This window comes from Hyalella azteca, unplaced genomic scaffold, assembly GCF_000764305.2.
Source record: "Hyalella azteca isolate HAZT.00-mixed unplaced genomic scaffold, Hazt_2.0.2 contig9897, whole genome shotgun sequence".
NCBI lineage: Eukaryota > Metazoa > Arthropoda > Malacostraca > Amphipoda > Hyalellidae > Hyalella > Hyalella azteca.
In genome coordinates, this window is record NW_025939953.1 from 18,345 (window position 1) to 42,387 (window position 24,043).

At 40.0% G+C, this 24,043-nt stretch overlaps 3 protein-coding genes across 9 annotated transcripts in view; 1 reads left to right on the forward strand and 2 right to left on the reverse strand.

The window, feature by feature from the left end:
• Nucleotides 1-900: 900 nt before the first annotated feature.
• On the reverse strand, nucleotides 901-6,712 carry LOC108668091 (enoyl-[acyl-carrier-protein] reductase, mitochondrial). Its single transcript, XM_018155236.2, has 8 exons — nucleotides 6,332-6,712; nucleotides 5,969-6,111; nucleotides 5,747-5,840; nucleotides 5,337-5,489; nucleotides 4,831-4,952; nucleotides 3,567-3,702; nucleotides 2,762-2,908; nucleotides 901-2,070 (listed from the first exon to the last, which is right to left on the reverse strand). Exons 1-8 carry the CDS (start codon nucleotides 6,575-6,577, stop codon nucleotides 1,957-1,959), a joined length of 1,155 nt encoding a protein of 384 aa, XP_018010725.1. The 5' UTR covers nucleotides 6,578-6,712; the 3' UTR covers nucleotides 901-1,956.
• Nucleotides 6,713-11,159: 4,447 nt separating this feature from the next.
• LOC108668089 (carbohydrate sulfotransferase 11) lies at nucleotides 11,160-18,850 on the forward strand. Its single transcript, XM_018155227.2, has 8 exons — nucleotides 11,160-11,807; nucleotides 12,310-12,470; nucleotides 13,004-13,143; nucleotides 13,487-13,660; nucleotides 14,230-14,358; nucleotides 14,695-14,923; nucleotides 16,370-16,498; nucleotides 18,621-18,850. Exons 1-8 carry the CDS (start codon nucleotides 11,546-11,548, stop codon nucleotides 18,705-18,707), a joined length of 1,311 nt encoding a protein of 436 aa, XP_018010716.1. The 5' UTR covers nucleotides 11,160-11,545; the 3' UTR covers nucleotides 18,708-18,850.
• A 3,649-nt stretch (nucleotides 18,851-22,499) lies between these two features.
• Nucleotides 22,500-24,043, reverse strand: part of LOC108668090 (dnaJ homolog subfamily C member 5) — a 28,229-nt gene continuing 26,685 nt past the window's right edge. For all 7 annotated transcript variants that reach the window (XM_047882200.1, XM_018155233.2, XM_018155228.2 and 4 more), the window contains one exon: nucleotides 22,500-23,580. Coding sequence is in view for 1 of the 7 variants with exons in the window: in XM_047882202.1 (XP_047738158.1) it covers nucleotides 23,570-23,580 (11 nt within the window). In the remaining 6 variants the exon portion in view is untranslated. The remainder of the gene's footprint in view (nucleotides 23,581-24,043) is intronic.

Here is a 24,043-nt window from a genome sequence, read left to right on the forward strand (position 1 = left end):
ACTCTACATAGGAGGCGCAATGGTAGTCTTCATACGTTATAATAACTGAGCAAGCAAATCGAGGAGATCGATATCCGGAGAGTTGGTTTGCCCGTGTAGAATTACTGCCAGACTGCAGCAGAGTCTAATCGTATTACTACCAGACTGCAGCAGAGCCTAATCATTATCCTGCCAGTCTACAGCAGAGTCTAATTGTATTACTACCAGAGTTCAGCAGTCTAGTTGTTATACTGCCAGACTGCAGCCGAGTCTAATTTTATTTCTCTAAGGCTAAGCTGAGTGGAATTGTTGTAAGATTAATTTTGGATATCAAAACAAAGATCGAGTGGCACATTATTCATTAAATAAATTCTCTGCAAATCACAAAAACAGGTTGAAACAAATAAACTGTTAAATAAAAACGCAGCTGAAAACTCTAACAAAACACACAAAATGCCGTACTTGCAATGGAAAATAACAGTAACTAGTGTATATAAGGTACTTTACCTCAAATGAATTTGAAATTTTCATTAATTTTGAGTACAAACTATCTAATAGTACAACTACCATATGAATTATACCGTCAAATTATTAACAGTTTATCATGGCATACTGCAAGATATTAGCAGCGACTAATTAACAAATACGCTATCAGAGCATCAAGTAACAAAGAGAATTGCACAGAGCAAAAGTGAGCAAAATGTTGGAAATGTTAACAACAAATCGACAAATTTTTTAGCCATCACGCTCTTAGCTGCCTAGTTGGAAAAAAGTCAAGTCAGCGTCCAAACCAAACAAAAAATTCAGCAACAAATACTAAAGAAATGTCAGTTGAAAATTAATTACCTGACATTTAGGCGAAGACAAACGATTTATGCGAACGCCAACAGAACCAGAGGCGAATTAGGTGAAGAACAACAAAAGAACAACAGAAACAGAGACGAATTATGCAAAGAACAACAGAAACAGACACGAATTATGTTAAGAACAACAGAAACAGAGACGACTTAGATGAAGAACAACAGAAACAGAGACGAATTAGTTGAAGAACAACAGAAACAGCGACAAATTATGCGAAGAACAAGAGAAACAGATACGAATTATGTTAAGAACAACAGAAACAGAGAAGATTTATGTGAAGAACAACAGAAACAGAGACGAATTAGGTGAAGAACAGAAACAGAGACAAATTATGTGAAGAGCAACAGAAACAGAGACGAATTATAGGAAGAACAGAAACAAAGACGAATTATGCGAAGAACAACAGAAACAGAGACGAATTATGTGAAGAATAACAGAAATAGAGAAGATTTATGTGAATATCAACAGAAACAGAGACGAATTATGTTAAGAACAACAGAAACAGAGACGAATTAGTCGAAGAACAACAGAAACAGACACGAATTATGTTAAGAACAACAGAAACAGAGAAGATTTATGTGAAGAACAATAGGACCAGAGACGAATTAGGTGACGAACAACAGAAACGAGATGATTTATGTGAAGAACAACAGAAACAGAGCCGAATTGGGTGAAGAACAACAGAAACAGAGACGAATTAGTTGAAGAACAACAGAAACAGAGACGAATTGTGTGAAGAACAACAGAAACAGAGTCTGAGAGAAAAATAGGTTGCTTGACCATGCAAAATCCACCACGACTTTTCCTAGCAAACATATAACTAATAATCGAATAATTTTATAGTTAAAACTATGTGTAACCAAGATGCTCAACTTTTTCTACCAAAACAAAAAACTATCAAAATATTACATATTTATTCCTTTAGACAAAGGTTAATTCTACCGTCATTAATCCAACCGTCAGTAGACAAAAGGTTGATCCAAACGTCAGTAGACAAAGGTTAACCCTGCGTCTACCAACGGGAACTCAAGTTGCAGGGCGTTCATGTAGTACAGCGCTGGCGACCGTTCATGTAACCCTGAACGAAGGGTTGATGCGAGGACGCCAAGTGAGGCGCTAGTCGAAGACCAGAATTTGCTTGGCGCCCACCTGTCCCTCCGCCGGCATGGCGTCCTTGAGGGCCGTCTGGTAGTCGCTGAAGTGGACGAACTTGTACGGCGGGGGAGTCAGCTGAGATGGTCGAATGTCAGAAATTCCGCATGAATTAGGAACCATGAATGAAATGAATATTTGGTAAAGATTTATACATACACAAGTCAAAGAATTGAAAAAAAAATAAAATCAAATTTCCTAAACAAATTTCCGTTTTACAAAAAAAAAAAATTTACTCTGCACGCAAATAAGCATCATTCCATGGACTCATTTACATGAATAAAGTAACCAAGTAAAATTACCATGTAAGTTCTTGCACGACCTTGGATTTTCTGTACAGAGTAAGTCCAAGAATTTTACCGATTTTTACGGATGATTTGACAAGGAAGATCATCGCGACAGTGACACCCGAGAGACAAAGGTTGCAAAAAAAAAATACCCAGAGAGACACTAGAACTACCAGTTATCTTCAAATAATAACTATTGCTTAAGAGTGAGAGTAAATAGTGAAGGTAATAGATAATTAAAGTTATATTAATCAAACCAAGATTCAGGAAAGAAAACTATCAAAATATGAAGCAAAACACACGTAATCACAAGTCTCATGACAAATTACAAAATGTAACAGTGATTCTGATTTGGTAAAAAACACAATAGTCGCTTAACGCGACTCACCGCCTCTCTCCTAGGAAAATATCATAAAATGATATGCGATGCTCTGATTATAAGAATACATAGCGCCAGAGAGCAAACACTCCCACCAGCTCACCTTGCCCTGCTTGAAAAGCTCGCACAGGTCGTTGAGCATCTCCTGTCTGGCGCTCTGGTTGTCTGGGTTGAGATTCCACCGCGTCTGCCAATATCCTCTCAGCCGCACGTCGTTGAAGATCAGGCTACCCACGGGCACCGTCACAGGCTGAACGCAAACGCATCGTGAAATATCAGCTAAAAAATTTATTTGTTGACGAAAAATCACACAATACCTCTTTATGTGTCTTACTGATTTTTCCGCTCATGTGGCTTTGTGCCGTTTATGTCTACTGAAAATGTAAAGTAAAATAATATCAACTCCTAATGAGCTATTTTCTAGATTTTCCTGGCCATTCTAAAGCACAAAGTTTCATTTTATAGCATATATCACGATCAGTCTGGGCTACATTGCCCATTGAGGAGGTACTAAATAAAACTAAAATAATAGTAAATTTTGCCCGATAAATACTAACACCAGCGCGAACAGCACCAATCAAGAAATTCTCTCAAGCTCATTGCGATGTTACTGAAAGCTTTCCTCCAACCCAATACTTCACACTATTCCAGCATCCTGCATACAAGCATAGGATACCGTAACCTCTATTTTTATCCTAAAATCTTGAGCTGAAATAAGAGGAGGATCATTACAAATCGTCTCATCTTGCACATCAAAGCAATTAAAAGAGTTCAAATGAGAGTTTTATACAAAATCATTGTTTGAAAGTCTTTCTTTAGCCTGTCATCATTTCTCTGGTAGGCGGTATACGATGCAGCTACCTATGCCATAATAGGGTGCACCGAAGATGCAGTCAAGGCATGAGTACCTGTCTCGCCATACCCCCGTAGGTGACCAGCACCCCGCCATCCTGCACGTGGCGCAACAGTTCCGTGGCGCTCTTGCCAGACACGCAGTTCAGGGCAAGCGCTGGCTTGTCCATTTGTCGGATCTTGCGGTCAGTTCTGAGGGACAATAAGTTGAGGAATAATTGGCGGGCGGTGTCTTTCGGTACATATGCAAACAGGATCTTATTGACATTAATATAATGTTACTAATGTATTTAAAGCAGGCAAAGTAGTAATGACGATGAAGTTTGCAGTGAAACAATACTGAGAAAGAGGAAGGCAAATATTTTTGTCAGCTCTTTAATGATAATAATTTCTATGCTTTCTGTACATATTAGTACCACTATAAATGATGTTTTGAAAAGTCAGACCCATAGCGTGAGGCAGTTGGTCCAGAGACATAAAAACGTTTTACTCCTGTGAGGGTAAAATGCCAGGCACAATCAGCAAAATTTCTCCTGATACGAATAGCTTTACAAGTCAATCAAATAAAATAAGACAGAGAATTTAATTAAAACAAATTAAGTAACCTCTGGTATTTACAATAATTTTATCTTCCAGAATCCTTTCAGAAGAAGCCTTACCATACAGATTTTTTTACCTTCTTTACCAGAATATCTACCTTTCAAAATTCTACAATAACAGACTAATTATTTCTATTTAATGTTTTCTTTCATTTTACTACTTAGTTCTCTTCATAAATTCTCTAAAAAATCCTGGATGCACGCTATTACAAGCAAGGTAAAGGTATATAATATTGCTGCCATCATTATTTTGAGGTAAATTTCACGCGATGAGCAAAAATGATATTGATGAGCATTAATGATATCGCGTTGCCCTGTGACACTAATATTCCAATGCAATGTAAATGCAGGTCCTAAAATTCTGTAGAATAAATTGTGTGACATAATTTCTCTTCAGAAGTAAATTAGTAGTAATTGAAACCAAAATGACATGTACTGTATCTACGGTTGCTCAATTACAGACACTTTAGAATGCATAATGTAAATATGTGAATATCAATATGGACAGTTGGTAAATCTGTGAATATCAGTCACCGATTTATGTGAATATTACTATCAGTCAGGGGCCATACTTTCAAAACTCACTAAGTGAACATAAGTACTTACGCTCTATTTTTTTGTCTATGATTGGTGGATTTTGCTTGAAAGGCCGTCAATGATTGGCTGATGAACTTACGATCTATCAACTTTTTTTAAAGTATTGCCCCCAGATGATCATCACCTCAACTCCCGCTCCGTCACCACAACGTCCGCGCCCAAGTCTGTGAGCTCTTTCTTCAGTTCAGCAATTGTTGGCCGGTCTCTGACAACGTTGATGGACTTGTAGCCATAGTGGGAGCACAACTTTCAACAAAAGAAGAATTCTTTCTTATACATTATTGGCATGTTACGCCATAGTCTTGTGAAAAGATTACATGAAGACATCAAACAGAGAAACAGAACTTATAATGTAACCAAGTTCTTCAGAAAAGCAGATATTTACAGTTGCCTCCCAGAAATGTTGAATATTTATATTTGTTGGTATCAATTGGAATGTGTGAAAGAATCAATAAAAATTTACCACATATTGCCAAAATACTCGTACCAAGTGCCAAACTTAAGTTTGCCAGACAATCACTTAAAAGGAAGATCAAAATTGTGATCTTATTCCCCATTTGTAAAAATATGGCTTAAAAAACCTTATTTTGTGACTAATTTCTGTAAATCTTCATAAATAACGAGCCCTACTTGGATAACATTGCGACCAACAGCTGAGTTGGCAGCATTTTGGATGATCGTGTCACCAGGCTTGAGGTCAACAAAGTCTCTGAGCATCCTGTAGGCTGTTGTAGGATTAACTGCGAGTGTAGCAGCAGCAGCGCGATCCATTCCTGATGGTAGCTGAAATCATAAAAACATCATTCAACAGCCAGTTGCCAGTAAATAAAATTCACATTATTATTTGTCTAAACTTGATATCAAGCATTGCATGCAAAAAAACAAGATATTGAGGCTTTGCTTAAGGCAAATTCTGAGCATAATAACAAGCTTCAATAGTCAGAACAACAAACTCTTCTATATTTCCCAATATTGTTTTGTAGCTATACAAAACAATATTGGAAAATGTTTTGTAGCTATACATAATCATATTTTCTTACCTTTATAAAATCTGAAGACTCAGCAATGGCATGACTTCTCCATGTTCCCCAAGCATTGTAGCTTGGGATGACCCAGTTCCCAACTTCAAGAGAACTGCAATGAAGCATTAACCGTCACTACTAATGGAACATCATGAATTGTTCTATAATCCAAATGATTGAAAATGGTAGTGATATGAAAAGTAATATACAAATATATTATCATTATACAATGACAATCACCCAGAAGGAGATTCAACTTGAATGACTTCAGCAACAGCTTCATTGCCCAGAATGCAAGGCAGGTCAGGCTTGACAGCATACATGCCCTGGATGGTGTTGATGTCTGATGGGTTGATGGGGCTCGCCAACACACGGACAAGAATCTGCAGTATAATATATGTATAAATGATAGATTACACAGTTAGCTAAAGAGAAACTTTTTTATTCTATTTATTCTGTTTTAAGGGCATTCAGTGACAAAAATATGTATTCAAATTAGCACACAAATACAATTAAACAAAAAAGTTAAGTGATATGGTGAATCATAAGTAAAATAATGGATCAAATTTTGTAAAGGATCAACTCATCACATTATTACCATACCTCTCCAGGCTTGAGAGAAGGCAGTTCCACAGATCTTTTCTTAACGACGAGCTGAGGTTCTCCATATTCTTCCATAATGAGCTCCTCTGAGGTTTGAAGATGTCTCTGGCTTAGGCTAAAATTACAACAGGATTGTTCATGACATTTTTGAAGCTTATCAACTTGTCTTTGATTAAATAAACTAGTGAATTTTAAATCAAAAGATGTTATTGAGCTTTTAAGTGATGAAAAATTTTTAGCAAACATATTAATTAATTCAATGTTTTGGAATTTTGAGTATTGAGATTTGCTTTACAGAATACTATACGTAGTGCGGTAAATTTAATAATAAGAGGCCAAGTTTGATTTTGATCAGATAACAATATCTACGGAATTCATGTCTGAAATGAGAAACAAAGGAGAGTTAGCAGAAATTTTCAAGGATATGTAACAACTTAGTGAAAGCCCTTCTTCACCAACTGAGGAGGGCCTAAACATCAAGAATGTCAGATGCATCACTGCAAGTGCAGCATGAAGCCTCAGACTTTGGCAGTGGGATTCCTAATTGCTGTGGCTGGTTTAATTGACTAAAGTATGTCTGCCATTTCAACCTTAGATGTAATTAATTTTATATAAGGACAATGTTTACATGGTTCAATACTGTAACAATTAACAATACTGGATTAATGCAAAACAAGTGAAGCTTAATGTTAATGATACTCAAATGCTAATTTAGGGTTAGAACTTGATGTGTAATCCATGGACTGCTCTTTACAAAAACAGAGCATCCCTAATGTCATTGTCATTAACACCATAGTTCTGGCCAACATTGTGGAATTTGATAGTAAATAGAACATTATAGAAGACCCAGTACAGTGGTACCTTAACTATTTACTTGGAGCTCTAAGACTAATCATTTAGTCTTGCTTCTACCATTCAATATTCATAACTGCACTGTTCCGACTTTGGTGCTTCGCACCCTGCTGACACTCAAATCAACATACCTCTCAGTCTCAGACTCTCACATTGTGTTCACTGTTCATTCAGTCAGTCCTACTGTCCTTAATCATAATGTCCTAAGAGTCCACATCTTAAGCGTGGTAACTTTTTCTTGATCTTACCAATTGTAGTACATCTACATCATTTATCAAAAGTAGGTCAAGTTTTAAAAATTGGAGAGCTGAGAGCATGAGAGCTGAGCTGGCAGCCAGTTTGGAGAGCTGAGAACATGAGAGCTGAGCTGGCAGCCAGTTTGGAGAGCTGAGAGCATGCCCTGATGGAGACAACTTGAGTCAGAGTGCACAGTGGGAAATAGGAGAGTTCTAGAAACCAGTTCATATTTAATTTTCAACTAAACTTCAGATTTCATTATGATTTCTATTTGATAATAGTGGTATGAATGGTTTCCATGACACTTCACTGGTCTACTCAACTGACTAGTGACTAGCCAGACTAGGTACCTACTCAGTACTCATTAAACTCAGAAATTAAAGAAGATTAAAAAATATCTTGTTTGTTCTTCTTCAGTAAAAGTATGTTCAAAATTCTGAACTCCTCCTGAACCTGAACTATATAATAATCAAAATATTGCAAAACTAAAAATATACAAATAGTTGCATAAATTTCAACTAGAGGCCATCAGCAACTGGCAATGATAGTCTAGGCCTATATGGGTCAGGCTGTCAGCTTGTGAAGTGTGAATGCCTTAGTTGCTAACTTGATTATGAAGTTATGAACTTATGACGTATGAGGAGTTCTCGACAGTCGAAACTGTTGATGTCACGGAAGCAGGCTCGTCAAAGCAGAAGAGCCGGCGTTCCCGTCTGAGTCAGAGATCGATGATCATGAATTATGATCGGTGCACTGCCTCATTGGCAATGGCAGCCTCGAGACAAGCCACAACAACCCCACAAGCACTAGGAGCTTCCGGCTTCGAAGTTTTCTCAGTTCTCACCACACCTATGACCTATCTATACTAACGATGTTGAATATCTAACTATAAATACGATATATATTTGTAAATTGCCCAAGGCAGGCACAGAGCAAAGAAACTTGCAGCCATCATCGTCCACAACTTGCTTTTAACTGAGCACTGACTCTCTCTTGAGAATAATTTAATTTGTGCGCCCTTATATAAATACATGAACTTTAGAACTCATTACTCCGCAACTACAGAAAAATCAGCAAGTTTTTGGTTCTTTCTCGACAAACTCGGAAAGACTGTGAATATCTCTCCAGGCTCCATCTATACGATAATACGAGTTCACATATTCAACTTTTATCATGAGTTTTATGTTCACAAAGAATAAAGAAGGTTTCAAGAATGAATGGAAATCTTTCATGTTTTGGAAACAACGATTGAAATGAAAACATTGCAAAATAAGACAATCAAATTTCTTACAATCGTCAATACCGTATGCGCTGATAATTTTCAAAAATCGTGACTACTCTTGTCCTTGATGATTCAACTTCAATGGGATGAAATAAATGATATTTTTTCGGAAAACATTCACCGAGTATCACAGGTACAATATTTTGGAGAAAAAAAATTGAAATTGTCTTCTTTATTGAAGCTTGACTGCTTGAGACATAATTTCAGTCCTTCCTCACATAACCTGAGAAGATAGAGTGATAAAGTCTCAGCTCAGGACACCGCAGAAGGCATTTGAACGATGCATTCATTGGAGCAGCAGCCGCATGGCAACTCAAACAGAGATCAAATGTCACCAGCCAATGGATATCCACGTGACGCGACTGTGATAGGACACAGAAATGATTCAGGCAGCTTCAGACTAACGAATTTTTTATATAATTCAAACATAAGAGATCGATTAGTCGATTACAAACCAAGTGTCAACTTCAAATGAAATAAAAAAGCTATAAGTAAAAATCAAGTGATACGGTGAACAACTGAGGATGTTCAAATAAACTACCATATAAAAGAATAGCACTACCAAGCTGGTCGAAGCGAATCGCTTCCATAAACACGTTCAGTTAAGAAAATAAATGCTACATCCTGAAGTTAAACTGGACTAGCCAGGGGTATATTCAAGCCCTGTCATTTTGTCCACGAAGGGAAGTGCCCATAAATTCAGGGAGGTAAAATTAGAGGAAAAATAGAAGCATAATACTAGTAATATCTAACTTATTGCGAATGAGTGAATTATGATCAATTAACAGAAATATAGAGGCCGTAGGACTAGAGATTCACAGTCCAGTCTCAGAACGCGTTTGCCTGTGGCCGACTTCTGTTGTAAAGTTTTAATTAATATTAACATACAACACTATAAGTTAACCGGGAATCCAAAGTGTATATATCTTTGAAGAATACTATCAGAGAATACTATCAGCCACGTTTAAAATTTTTCTAATTTTCAATATCTGGCTGCAAAATTATTACCTAATGGATTAGTAGTGTAGCTGTGTCAGCGTTTATTAGGCCGTTAGACCTGTCGCAGATTCTGAACGTCGCAGAACATTCAAAGCTTGTTGCGGCTCTCGAACACGCAACTCACTGCTCCAATTTTGCTGTGCTTAACCACTCGGCGTCATCGCCGATTTTAACCAGATCTGCAACAGGAAGTTAGGATCGAACCCATAGCTCATTGCTCCTAACCTAGTACTCTGCTGAACTGTAACGACTGGGCCACCCCCACACAACCAACATGCAATTAGGGTATTTAAGAGTGGCGACCAAAATTTTAAATCGAGTCTTCTGTCACCTCCCATCGCTGGTGCGAAATTCCAGAAGCTGCTTAAAACAAAGCGAATCAGCGCGTGAGAAAGTAACCATTCGATACTAATAATTTCATGCCCGAAAAATTAAGCGATTTTTTATTAGGATTTTTAGTTTGGTCCGAGTTCAGTTATTTCTTTTCAGCTCACATGAAACGCGTGCAGAAACAAATGTAAATAATTGAGCGAGACTGGCGACTAATTGGGTCACTTTGTTGCGCTGGATTGCGTAATTGGCAGGAATCCGTAACGAATCAACCTTAATGCGAATCTCTTTTAAGCCAGAAGTGGGAGGTTCTTCAGCGTGAGCGGCGCATGATATTTGAGTAGCAGAGAAAACCTGAATTCAGTCATAAGGCAGAGGCTGTTCCTATATATAAGCGCTGAACAAACGACAGAATTCAATAGTGCACGTCATTTGAGACACGTGCAGAAAGTTTAGCGCATCGAGATCATAGATCATGTCGCTTTCAAATTATTCAGCTCTACCGCTTTATCCATATGTAAAAATGTCAACATTTTGAATTCCACAATCATAATGTTCAATATATGATGTGATATTATGAGAAAATTTCGCACATTGTCATATAGGAGACGTTGGGTAGGCTCCAAGCAGAATTTCAAATCATTTGCCTAATTCGCTTCTGCCGCAGCATTAAATTGATCATTCATTCGCCACATCAGCGTTTTCAGCTTTCCACACCAGCATGACTGGTGAGAATGGCATGGTTCTTTGATAATAAGACGATTTCGACATAAGCATTATGTATTACTATTTCTGGCCAAACCCCTTCTTCATTTAGTATGCCAAGAGCAATAAGATATACTGCTATTTTTTTTAAATAATGAAACAATTATACACGTGTCGAATTTTAATTTTCTTGTGAAAAACTTCGAGTTCCGGTCAAACTCGGGGCAATGAAGCGTGTAAACACACTGAAGTGTGTGCAACACACCACATTGATGTGGTGCGCAGCACTTCACACCACACTGATGTGGTTCGCAGCACTTCACACCTCACTGATGTGGTGCGCAGCACTTCACACCACACTGATGTGGTGCGCAGCACTTCACACCAGCAGTCCCGTTACTTGACCTCAGATAATCTGGCGGGCTAGCGTCTGCATTCGGCCGTGCAGCGCTGTCGTGTTCAGTTCTGCCGTACCACCTCAACGAACGGTCCTTCGCATGGTAGTATCTCTACCGTGAAATGATGTGGTTATCAAATAATAATTGATAATGAAAATGTCAGTGATGGTTCTTTAATTTTTCTAGAAGTTTGTGAGTGCGGAAATCGTTCAAATGGATGTGATTAGATAGAACTCGTTCGATTCATCATTATTTGGCAGTAAAATCGCGTAAAAAGATTTTACTGATCTATTAAAATAACCAACATTTCTTTTATACGGGAGAATTTAGCCTGAATGCGTTTTATGCCAGTGATAATGCCCTGAAGCCTTTCACTTGCTTCTTGACTTATTCCCAACACCCGGAAATAAAATGAAAGAATCTAGCCCCAATTATTGTCCCCGGCACTTTGAAGAGTTAATTAAATCACAAAAATATAATCTTCCAACGACCACCCGCGTTTTCTCTTTAAAAGAGAGATCATGCGACGCTACGGACGACTCCAAATTGCAGCTCAGCCTCGCCACGAGCAGCGGCCACACGTCGGAGGGCGGCCAGCCTGCGGGACTGCGAGGCACCGGGCGCGATCAGAACTCTGCGGTTGAGGCACGAGCGTCGGCGCTCACTTTAGCAGGTTGTTGTAAGATGATTCTATCTCATATTTCATTCAGGTTCTTAACTACTTATGATTGAATAATACACTTTGTCTTACTATTCTATTTCATAATAGAATAGAATAGAAGTGGCACTGAAGAAATAGGCCCATGGCCTGTTGCCGATTCTTGAATTTTTCGTGACTTGATTCACAAGGGATCCGGCCTTTGGAACCCGATCTTTAAGTTAAGAACCCGATATATTCAGGTTCTTAACTATTTATGATTGAATAATATGTTATTTTCTTGTTCGATCATCTGTGTTCAATTTTACTTCTGGGTACTGTTGAGCATTGAAGTTGAAGCGATTTAATTATTAATTGAAACCATACATAATTTTTACTTCCAAATGGGAACTTCGTGTGAAAGAGATATTGCGATAACTATAAGTTTTACTCCCAGCCAAGAAACCAAAAAGTAGTTATTTTAACCGATATCACCAAATTATTTCCCGCTGAAGCTTTAGTTTGCACTTTTCCTCAGGAAGTGAGGTGCCTCGATGGTGGCCTCGCCAATGGAAGCCGTCACGGAGGACAAGTTTCCTTATTTTGTCAGTCGCTCTCTACGCCGCGGCCATTTTTATTTACGGCCGAACAGATGAAGAAGGAAATGAGCAACTAAGCCTCAGAGAGTGGGTCGTACAGGTGATCATGTCATATAGCGGTTCGATATTTCCAAATTCCTTTTACTTCCATAATTTTGGCACCATTTGATCACACATTTTTCACATTCGGTACAGTGATACAATTTATTCTCTCTTGTAAGTCTTCACGAAATTTTTCGTTTAGGGTTTTTGGTATCACACCCAATTATTGTTTTCTCATTCCTTTAAAGAGGAACTTATGAAAGCTACTTGCTATATTGAACTTTACAATTATGTGCTTCATTAGTTCATACATGCAGCACTACAGTCCAGACAATTCTAGACTAATCTTCCCACTAGGGAAAATTTCTTCGAAAATCATGGACCTATAATCATGTCATGCCACTGGATTGATTAATTTATACCAGCACAGTTACGCACCCTGCTCATCGACTGCGCATTCAACACTAGCGTATTTCCGCTAATTTGGCTTCGTTCACTTTCGTCTCATACCGAACAAAAATGCAAGCATCAAGTCCAGTTTAGTCATTTCGATATCATTTCAATCTTTATTCTCAAACGATTTTATGTCAGAATGAAGACGTGTTGCAAGCTGGGTACCGAGAGCGAGCTGCCCTGGCCAGAGGTGTATGCAGCGACCTCGGCGTGAACCAGCGCCGGCAACCGCACGGCTCCGCGCTGCTCACGGCGAACGACAGGCTCGCCCTCAGACGGTGAACTTTGTAACACTTTGTCCACGGGCACGTCAACCGTCATCAATGCTATTCGTAGCTGGAGGCTTGCTTACTTGAATTACTTTCAATTGACAGAGTAAACTCTTAGTCTTCGTTTGCATTGATTACTTGTCATAAATGCTATTCGTAGCTGAAGGTTTAGTTACTAATGCTACCGTCAGTAGACACAGGGTATGGCTAACCTTTTGTCTCCAAATAAATTAACCGTCTTCCGTTCGTTTCATATCTTTAGTCCTCCCGTACAAGATAGTAGACGACAAAGGATTGAAATATTCACAGACAATTTTTTTGGCAGTTCTTCATCTCACGTGATTAATTCCAGAGTGCACTGGGAGTTCATGTACTTCGCTAGGGTCGAAGGTCTGCTGTACTGCAAGGTGCCCAAAAGCGGGTCATCAACCTGGGTGTACAATCTACTAAAACTTGCGGGAGTGTCAGAAGAAAATCTCAAAACTGACGTGGGACTTCACAAAATTTTAAGAGACTTTTATCCCCGGTGGGTCATTGCTTCAATTCATGTGATGACAATATATAATAATCTGCCAACTATCATGGAGGGAAATGGCATTTTAAAACTATTGTGCAATTTGTGTAATTACATTTGTATATTTTCATGTAGAACCAGTAGCTACGCGTTACTATTGTTTACTATAGCAGGACGTAAGTCAGATTACGTCAGTCTTTACCTCGGCGCCTTCCTCCTCGTTTGTGACAATAAACTTACGAACCATTCAACCTTAAATTCCAACCCTACGGAATTAACAATTATATTAATAGCAGGGTTGCAGAATTACCGGTATTCACTAACTGCAAGTTCGATTGCACCACAGAGACATTTCAATACCACAATTCCGAAAGACATTTTAATGTGTAACGAAGTTCCGAATGTATCGCCATTCGTTTTTAGAACAACTTTCAGCACCATTTGAAGGTTTTCCTCATAATTCATTGATTTATGAACGATTACCGCACAATTATTATTATTATTAGTGTTTGATGTCTATGTTCGATAGCCATTCGTTCCCTTTTCTTCATACTCTACTGATATCTACTATGGTTTGTCAGTCCCAGCAGCCGACAGCAGAGCAAGTACAAGCGCAGTTTGAAGCTCCTCGTCGTTCGACATCCATTCGACCGCATTTTGTCAGCTTACAGGGATAAACTTGAGAACTATGAGCGGGATCTTCTTTATAGGTGATTATACTTGCTAAAATAAGGTATATTCGACCGCACTTTGTCAGCTTACAGGGTAAATTTGAGAACTATGAGCTGGATCTTCTCTGCATGTATCAATGCATATATTTTCTAAATACCGCAGCATGTCATTCTTTTAAATGTTTCTGAATTTCTCAGATTTTCTTGTCTAAAATAGCTTCTGTTGAATTTTGGCCGTGGAAAAATATTATAAACACTATTTTGAATTAGCTTACCTGCAAAGTTCAGAATCTTTTCACATTGTTTCTCGTATCTCACATTTCATTGTAATTAAAATTGAATTCATCATTTGTGATTTGGTTTTAAATTTTCCAGGAACGGATACTACCACAAGGTCTATGGTCGAGACATCGTCCGTGTCCACCGGAATGCATCAAACCTGGAGGACCAGAAGAGAATAGAGCCAACATGGCCAGAGTTCGCTAGCTACCTCCTGAGCACGCCAGCGTCTCAGTTCGACGAGCACTGGAAGCCCATTTACTTGATGTGCTCTCCGTGCGCCATGGACTACGATGTCATCGCCAAGATGGAGACGTTCAGTGAAGTAGGTTATGCTCTGCTTCCAGCGTGTAATAGTTGAACATGATCCCTAATTCCTAACCAAAAATTAATAATTATATAATTGTCACCAACTTGAGTAGTGAGTACAGGACGAGTAGAATTATGAAAAATATTGATGAGCACGAGTCATCTTTTACACACGTGCTTTGTTTTTACGAAAGTTTGCATATTTCCCACAAGCGCCAAAAAATGTTTTCACGGTTTAGTGCATACCGCTGCAATATAATGGACGGCTCATGAATATCTGCCCTTCAATCCAAGACCGTCTGAATCTGACGTCGCTCCCACATATCAAAAAGTGTACATTTTACAATAGTCACAACTTATCCCTGAACGCGTTGCATTTCCATATTTTCTCTTCTCGCCCGAGTACCTAGTACCGGTACCCATTGTCCATCGACAGTGGACAGGCACTTGATACGTTTAGAACTGATATGAGTCAGCTGTAACTAACAGCTAATAATTTTGACTTAAGGAGTTTAGAAACGGGGTTTGTATTAGCTGCGAGTATTCGCAGCTAGTATTTGTACGTCAAATATTATGATGGAATAAAATATTTTTCAGATGCGAGTAGGTGATGCGTTTGCGTCTGTAGCAGTTGCAGTTCACAGGTTGGTTATTTGCGGTCTAGTATCGGTAGTTATGGGTAGTAGCGCTTCGGATTGCTGCAGCCGTAGTGTGTGTTTGTGCGGCTCTGTATCCTGCTTCAGGCAAGTGTTTTTTAATATTATGAACTATGTCTTGTCCCAGCAACGAAGGTTGTAATAATGTCAAGAGGTGTTCAGATGATATTGAACTGTTCTTATAGATATTCAAAAAGTTGCGATCTACTGTGGAATGTACGTCACAATGAATATTCAAACAAAAACTAATTGAAAAAGTAGTGTTTTGAAACTCAGCTAAGGCTTTATTAGGTCTCTCACTTACACTCTACGCTGATCTACAAAGTTTTCACCCTCCTCACCGAGATATGCCACTAACTGCTTCGTCAAACGCCTCCTTAAACTCATCATTACCGTTGCGTTCCATATTCCACCATGCACAGACCCAACTCAACGACTTCCAGCGACGCACTGGCACTGACAGTCTGGCACTTGCGGACTGTTCATCAAATACTTTCTTCGTGTATAAGCTTTTAGCCGGCGAAACTCAGGGCGTGAAAAATCGCTGCAAAAATTAGCCTCGTGTAAAAACTTTTATACGCAACCCGTACGACGCTACTTGTTCTTAGAGGCGATTCAATGATGTGCCTTTTGTATTTTATTGATGTACAATTGAAATGCGCCTGCCGCTAATTGCACTCAGAGCGTTTTAATGATATGACTGGTTTCTTGTATTTACTAACCGCTAACGTAACTCGTAACTCTCTACTTGTACCTAGAGATGTTTTGAATTCCGATGACCCGGCTTGTGATTTGTTCGCCTTCAGGACACGCAGTACGTGATCAACGAGCTTGGCTTAGCGGAGCGACTGAGCGTCGAGTGGATCCACGCATCAGGCAGCAAACAAACATCGGACCTGGCGACGGCCTATTACTCGCAGCTCACCAGACGGCAGGCAAGATATTGGGGTAGCGAAGACAATGACTCGGTGGTTTTCAAACTCAAGGTAACATAATCACTGGGGGCAATTAATCCATTTCTTGAGGCAAGGGAGTACTAGAACAGAACGCAATGCATACTTATGAATGTTGATTGTTGTGAAAAATTTTATTGTGTAGCGGGGAAACAAGTTAGGAAGCAATTGCGCTACGGAGAGAAACCAACTGATGCTTTATTCAAATCCTTTGTGTCAATCACAGATACAACTGGTTGATACCATCTTTTATTTACTCTGTGTTCCTCAAGATGGTATCAACCATTTTAATTTACCTTTGCTAAGTGTACCTTTACCTAAGATGAACTAGAATTGATCTTCACTTTTTCTTTGCAAACCGCGGCGGCTGTGACAGCAAGCGGACGTGTGCTGCGGAGCTCAGTTCGATCCCAAGGTTAATCTGTAACTTTTGCCTGTGTGAAAACTTGATACCCTTTCTTTGCAAACTATGTCGTGCGTCGGTATAAGCATGTGTATTTTTTCCAAGAGGATTATACTTTGAGGAACTTCAACGGGAAATGTTGAAGCCTCAACTTCCGTTGTTGGTGACCATCACAGTTCCATCACCTGTCATTCAGTGACTGGCTAACTCAATTTTAATTTGCACGTGGCTGTATTTGGGTATACGTTGATAGGCTCAGTTCAATCCCGGATTTTTCACTACTCAACTAATGCCTAGTTCTAAATTCGACACCCGACTGATGCAAGCTGCGCTGTGTGTCAATGTTAAATTTTTAACCGAGAGGAATATACTATGCATATTCTTTTAAGTCTCAACGTCAGAATGTCGGGCTGTGAAATCTTGATTTAAACGTCCGTTACTGTTTTTGCAACACTTGATTCGTCAACTCGATCCCTCAGGAGGGACTTATGACGCGTGTCTGTGCTCCTCAGAAATCCTATGGGATTTCACGCTCCTCGCGCGGTGTCTGACTGCAGGTCTCAGTTGTGGGGTGAAGTTAATATGTAGGTAGGATTCCTTACATTCCCCTTCTCTGTCTCTCTCGTGTGGGCGGCCGACGTCCCGTGTAAGCGACCTCTTATTCGAGTTCCTTAGTTTCTGTTGCTTCTCATCCGCCTCTCCTTGTCACTTCGTCTCTTTGCGATGCTGACGCTGCTTCTTTCGAGCCAGCTTCAGCGGGATGGATATTTGACACCTTCCGCCCCTTGTGGGTGATGAAAGGTTTTTGACTTGAGAATCTTTCGATAATTGAGACCTTCTACCTCTTGGTGATGTTCATCGTGACTTTCGGTGCGAGATAGCTAAATAGCTGAAGCACTAGTAAACATGTGGTCACTAATCTAACTAACTAAACAGGTTAACTTAAGGTGAATCGGTCTGCGAGAGAGACGATTTACTATCGTAACCCCTACGGATCCCTCGCATGTCTTAACGAGGGATCCGTGCGAGCCGAAGGAGGCGTCCTGCCGCCGCCTATCGGGCAGTGGTCGACAACGGTGCATAGCTTGTCACTTGTAACAGGCCGTAGCCACATGCCACGGCGGCAGTCACCTGAACTAAACTCAACCTCTACAAGTACTGCTGCTGGACACCGGCCTATGCCAAACCATGTCCCTTATTGCCTGCTCGCGTTCACGTTGATCACCATTCTAAGCTGTCGTTTCGACGGTTAAAATGCAGCTGGCCCAAAAGACGGGCGTTGAATAACAAGGTTGATTTTTTTTTACATCCATCGCTCGCACTTATTCGATATCGTCTTTCTGGTCGAGATATTTGGAAAAAAAAAACAGAACTTGCCAGTGCAGATCCCAAATCGTATCGGTCAATCTCCAACCTGTCTATTTTGTCTAAAATTCTGTAACGCGTTGTGGCACGACAGCCAAATAACCATCTTCAGCGAATCGATCTCTTGCCTCCAATCGACGGGAATCGTGGTGCTAAAGATGCTTCCAGATATTCTGCGAGCAGTAGACCGCAGCGACATTGCGGTACTGTCTCTACACTGTCTCGTTTGACACGGTCAACCACACCACCATATTACGTCGATTCGTGCGGCACAGCACTAATTCTCGCTTTATTGTTAGATTTACTTCATTGTTCAGATTAGAATTTTATGTGCAGGTTTACGGTTTGCTGGAGAAGTATGCGCTTGACTTCGAGCTCTTCGGCTACGATCCAGCTCACTACATCCAGGCCAGTCACGCCTGACGATCCAGCTATTCTAATAATTTATATACCAATTAGCGACTATAACTAAATAACACATTTTTTTTTTAATTTTCCTGTTATTTATTAAGGTGAAACAATACATTAACCTTATTGCTGCTGTGTTGAGAATAAAAGGTAGTGAAATGAAATATTTACTGTCATTTAAAAACATCGATGCCTTCACAGACTCAAGATAATTTATGATAGTGAATAGAACTACATTGCCAGAACACGAAATTATCTACACTTCACGATTACCTAGAGCTAAATATTCGACCTCATATTACATGCTTATAGTTTCAGCTGTTAGAGAAACAAGGATAAGTTAGCCACACCGCTTAGGATGGAACTGGGAACTCCTTGCTTGAAAACCGGCTTCAAACCCCTCCAGTTGAGTAAATAAAATACACTGGGGTTGGTAAAAAAATTGTAGAAATTAACATAGAGTCTTATACCCAAATGAAGTGCTTGATATGCACCAATCAAGACAATGCGGTTATAAGAAACCATTTAAGACGGATATGCGCCTCGCCTAAGAGGCCAGATGGAAATAAAGCTACTTGAAATACCTACAAGGAACGTAAAATACACATCAGGAAACATGAACTGAGCGTTGAGGACCGACACTCGATGCTACCAATGCAGAGGAATGCGAGACATTCTGCCTCCCAGCCAATGTATCACATTCCATCAATCAATACAATAGCTGATCATCTTGTAATTGTTCATTGCTAAAGATGAAGTTGGTTGGGAAGTATCCGTTCCTTTAAGGTTTTTTCAAACAACATCCCCCTTTCCTGGTGGCATCGTTTCTCAGAGATATGAAATTATTTTAGAAACTAAATATCAGCGAAGGAACAAACTGTACATATATTAAAATAATACATGGCCTAATAATTTTTTGATGGTCTCGTTTACATGGTGTAAATAATTACACTGCCGCATTCAATACTCAGAAGCAATGCATAGCAGTCGCCGTGGAGTTTGCTTGTGCTTCTCACTGCAAGCATTTGCCGTCACTGCGCATAACAGATGTTCAATAGCGTTGCCTTGGGGGTGTGGCCCCGTGACAACGAGCTTACCTGTTACAACGCAACTGACCACGATCCCGTGACAACATTGACCAAGATCCCGTGACAACATTGACAAAGATCCCGTGACAACGCACCTGACCACGACCCCGTGACAACGCACCTGACCATGATCCCGTGACAACAAAGCATTAACAATGGGGTCGGTTCAAGTGCACGCACACTAATGGGCCCCTACGAATTCCGACTAAGAACTAAAATCACAGGACGATCAAGAAAATGGCAATTATGTACATCAAATAAACGACCTGACATGTCCCTGCCTACAGTAAATCAGCAGCTTTAGTATCTTTCCATTATTTATAAACTAACATGACTATTGCCTCACGTTTATGTCAGTCCAGTAAAGTGTTCGTCGCGAGCTATGAGTAATCGCTGATATTTAACGTCTTCAGGGCTCAACAAGCACTGCCGTCCTCAAAAGAATCAATATACAAATTTAGCTATGATCATCTTTATTGGCATCTTCTATCGAATGGCGAATGATAACATTGGCTCCATGAAGTGCAGAACATATACAGCCTAGAGCATACGGATTACAGTTATTGCTAAACCCCACCGATTGCGACCGACGCAGATCTAAGGCTGGACATTTCGACGACAAATGTGTCTTAGTAAACCTTGAAATACATTCAGCAATACGATGGCTCATCTAAGCAGCAAAAAATAGCCCTTACGAGAAATAAATTTAATAAATAACCGTGACTTTCCCATTGACCGGCAGTAGTTGCTGGCACTCCGAAAATGCGTTCAAATACAGTTTTACTCGATTTAACGGACGCTTGCGAGATACTAGCGACTAAAGCGCTCGAACAACTAGCATTCTAGTGAAGAGACGCTCGAGACACTAGCACTCTTGTGAATAGATGATACAAATTATTTGGTAACAAGAACAGGTTCACTGGACGCCACTAACCTATAACAAGTAACGAGCAAAGGTAAATATTTTTCCGCAAGCCGCCCCCACGGTCAAAAGTAAGACATGCGACACGCTTGGAGACAGTAATACAGTTCATTAATACATGCATCTCACATACAAACATATAGCAGCACGTGAATTACAGCTGCCACAGAAGGTTATTCGACACACACAAACAAGGTTACTCGCCTCGCCATGCAGGCGCTGCTCGCTGCAATATAAACTCGTGCTTCGCACAACGGAGAAGTTACACTTCAAAATGTCGACACCAGGAAGAAAAGAAACAGAGATCAATATTCACAACATTGTCATTCTATATAGGATGTGCTGAGACGCTTTGCTGGCACCACAGCTGGGGTAGGCATTAAAATAGTCAGAAGACCAAAGTTCTGCAAAGTCTTGAAGAAGTTAAATAGAAATGGGACGGCTTCACCGCTGTCAAGCGTGTCTCACTGGCACGTGTGACGTCAGGAGCTTAATTAGGCGTCACCATGACACTTGTGACGTCAGGAGCTCAGTTTCGATAATCAGTAAGAGTTTGCAAGCGGAAATACACCATTACCAAGTTCATTTTAACGAGTTTAATTAAATCTCATACGACGGCGGAAGAAAGCGAGCCAGACAGCGGGATGCTCAGTCAAGTTAACTCTTATAACAATACATAATACAGCCGTAAGCATGCAAACGTAAGTACGACGGAGTAAGACGGAGCGTACATATGCAGCGTACCACACACTAAACAAGGGAGCAAAGACCTATCATACAAGGTCTATACAAGAGACGCAGCACCGCACTAATGCAACACACACGCAAGCGGTGGAGTTGTGACGAACCGGCACGCTTCAGACATCAGCGACGGGGGGCAAGGAACAATTCAACTGAATTTAAAACAAAACCTTAATTCAACGTCAGCTACAATCGATTGATTTTGATACGGTTTCCAGTTCTTCAATCAATTATCTAGCATTACTAAACTTGGTTGGTACGCCGAAAATCTGGACAATCAATTATGCAGCCTTGCGTAATTAGTAACGCCAGTGAGCTGGACTAACTTATTTATAACTTGATGACTAGGAATGTACCAAACTATTACATCGCCAGATGAGTACAAGTATGATGGAATCGACGCCTATAAGACATTGGATTACTACCAGCAATGTACAATGAAATTTACCAACGACGTACTTACATTACCTCACAGAGAACATTAAGAGAAGCATGCGTGTTACAGAGCTCAAGAAATGCTGAGAAGCGCGCTCGTGGGAACACACATTTCTGCTTCGACCGTCAATGCGAACTATAACCGCAATAATATCAAGATAAGATTAAGTTACGTGCAATGTACATTATCATGCAGTGGGGCAAAGAAGAGCAAATACAGGGAAGGAAGAGCTAAGAGATAAAGGGAGGAAAGAGAAAAAAAAGAGAAAGAAGAGCAAATGGAAAGAGTAGCAAAGAAAGAAAAGCGAGGAGAGATAGGAGAGCAAAGCTCAGCTTTCAAAGAGGAGTAAGTCTAGAGCTTTAGTTCTTATTTAATTAACAGTAAAGGTTTCCAACGAAGAATAGCTTAGATATCAATTGAATATTAACTTGTTCGTGCCTGAACAGATATAAGTATCTATCAGTTTCTAGAAAAATTAGGGTTGGGAGGATAACATTTCTCATGTCTTCATTCTTTAAAATTTTTTGTCTGGAGGTCTGGGGTACATGCACACTAATCTACCACAATCGATATATTTTCAGATAATAAAATTGCAATATAGACACCAGGAGTTTTTAGAAAAGATTTAAAATATAAATAAATATGTATACTTCGTGTTAAAATTTCAATTCCAATCTATGTCGATGCACAAAACTTCTCCTTGGCTCTCAAGCTTAAATCAATCACCGATACAAACACAAGCAAACATCAGCCGCATGCCTTGCAAAGATCATGATCTATAATGTGCAACTGCTTGGACATTTCTTCGTTGCTAATCAAATTCATAATAAATGAGGCAGTGAGTACATGATAAAAGCAAGCAGACAAAGAAGAGCAGAGATGCACTTCAAAACAATTCCGCACACCTGGCATATATTCCTTGTCCGACTTATAGATACAACAAAGCCTACACCAGCTGACGTAAAACTATGCAACCAAACAAAGGGTAAAAACCCCATCACTCGGGCGCCAACACCGCAGTCGGACGTCGATACTCGGGCGCCAACGCTGTAGCCTGATACTCTGGCGCCACAAGCGGCGGTTTAACCAACTGCACGTGAGTGCTCAGACCAATATTTCCTATAGTTAGGACAAGACATTATTGCGATATGCGATGCTTTTTAGATAGAATCGCCAACATTCGCAGACCAGTGAACAACCAAGTCCTTAAATGGCGAATAATCACCAGTCAGCGGGAAGACGGAGAGCTTTTTTGGAGGAAAAAAACAATTCTATGGAGTCAGACAGAAACATATCATAGAGTTGAAATTTTCTGCAGACTCCGGAATGAAGTGCAGAAATTAAAGAAATAAATCACGAAAAACTAACGATATTCATAATATATTCTTCTAGGGATCTTTACTAAATACATGTACAATTTTTCAATGTGATTTGGAAGATTTTCCTATGAGAACACGACATATTTAATGATGGTTTCGCTACGTTCTTCGAGAACATGAATGCAAAGTCTCGGACAGCGAGAACGAGCTCCTAGAACAGGAATGCTGGAGACCTGCTAAAATTATTCAGACGAGACTGCACTGAAGGGACGTAAACGGTGACTTAAAGTAGGAAGGAAACGAGTGAATGTGATGAACTATCCCGAGGCCACCGGAGCGTCCGTCATGGCTGCGTACGGGTCATCGAGTCTTCACAGGCCTCCTGTAACAATAACCAGCATTAGTGGCGGTAAGAAAACAACGTTAGTGAAGGTAACATTAGTAGCTGGGACCTACAATGGCATCCCAGCACCCACGGACAAGGACCGCCGCACACAGCACCACACAAATTTCAGATAATTACGTCGGTATCGTGTTGCTACAAGGAGCTACATTATTAATTGAAGAAGTGCAACAAGAGGTATCAGGGTAAAACGTAAACTAATGGGGCTGCTCGATTGACATGTAATTGGGCAGACTGAGGCTAAAGTCTTCCAATTTTCACGTTAAAATCAGTACCGCCCCCTGATTCCATTGCCGCTTAGGAGGGTTAGGCAACACCGGGAGCAGCAGGGCATTTTTCTGCACCGTATCTGTCCTTAATCTTTGTATCTGCGCATCACTGTCTTCGTGATCTCCTGTACAAGCGAGAAAATGTGCATTATTTTTGAGGCGAAGTTCGGCGC

Excerpts from the sequence above, each read along its gene's own strand:
- LOC108668089 (XM_018155227.2), top strand. The coding sequence starts at position 11,546 with ATGAAAGAATCTAGCCCCAATTATTGTCCCCGGCACTTTGAAGAGTTA. Across the intron at positions 13,661-14,229 it reads TTAAGAGACTTTTATCCCCG|TCCCAGCAGCCGACAGCAGA; the intron begins GTGGGTCATTGC and ends ATGGTTTGTCAG. Across the intron at positions 14,359-14,694 it reads GAGCGGGATCTTCTTTATAG|GAACGGATACTACCACAAGG; the intron begins GTGATTATACTT and ends TAAATTTTCCAG.
- LOC108668091 (XM_018155236.2), bottom strand. The coding sequence starts at position 6,577 with ATGTTTGCTAAAAATTTTTCATCACTTAAAAGCTCAATAACATCTTTT. Across the intron at positions 5,490-5,746 it reads AGTCTTCAGATTTTATAAAG|CTACCATCAGGAATGGATCG; the intron begins GTAAGAAAATAT and ends TTATGATTTCAG. Across the intron at positions 2,071-2,761 it reads AGCTTTTCAAGCAGGGCAAG|CTGACTCCCCCGCCGTACAA; the intron begins GTGAGCTGGTGG and ends CGACCATCTCAG.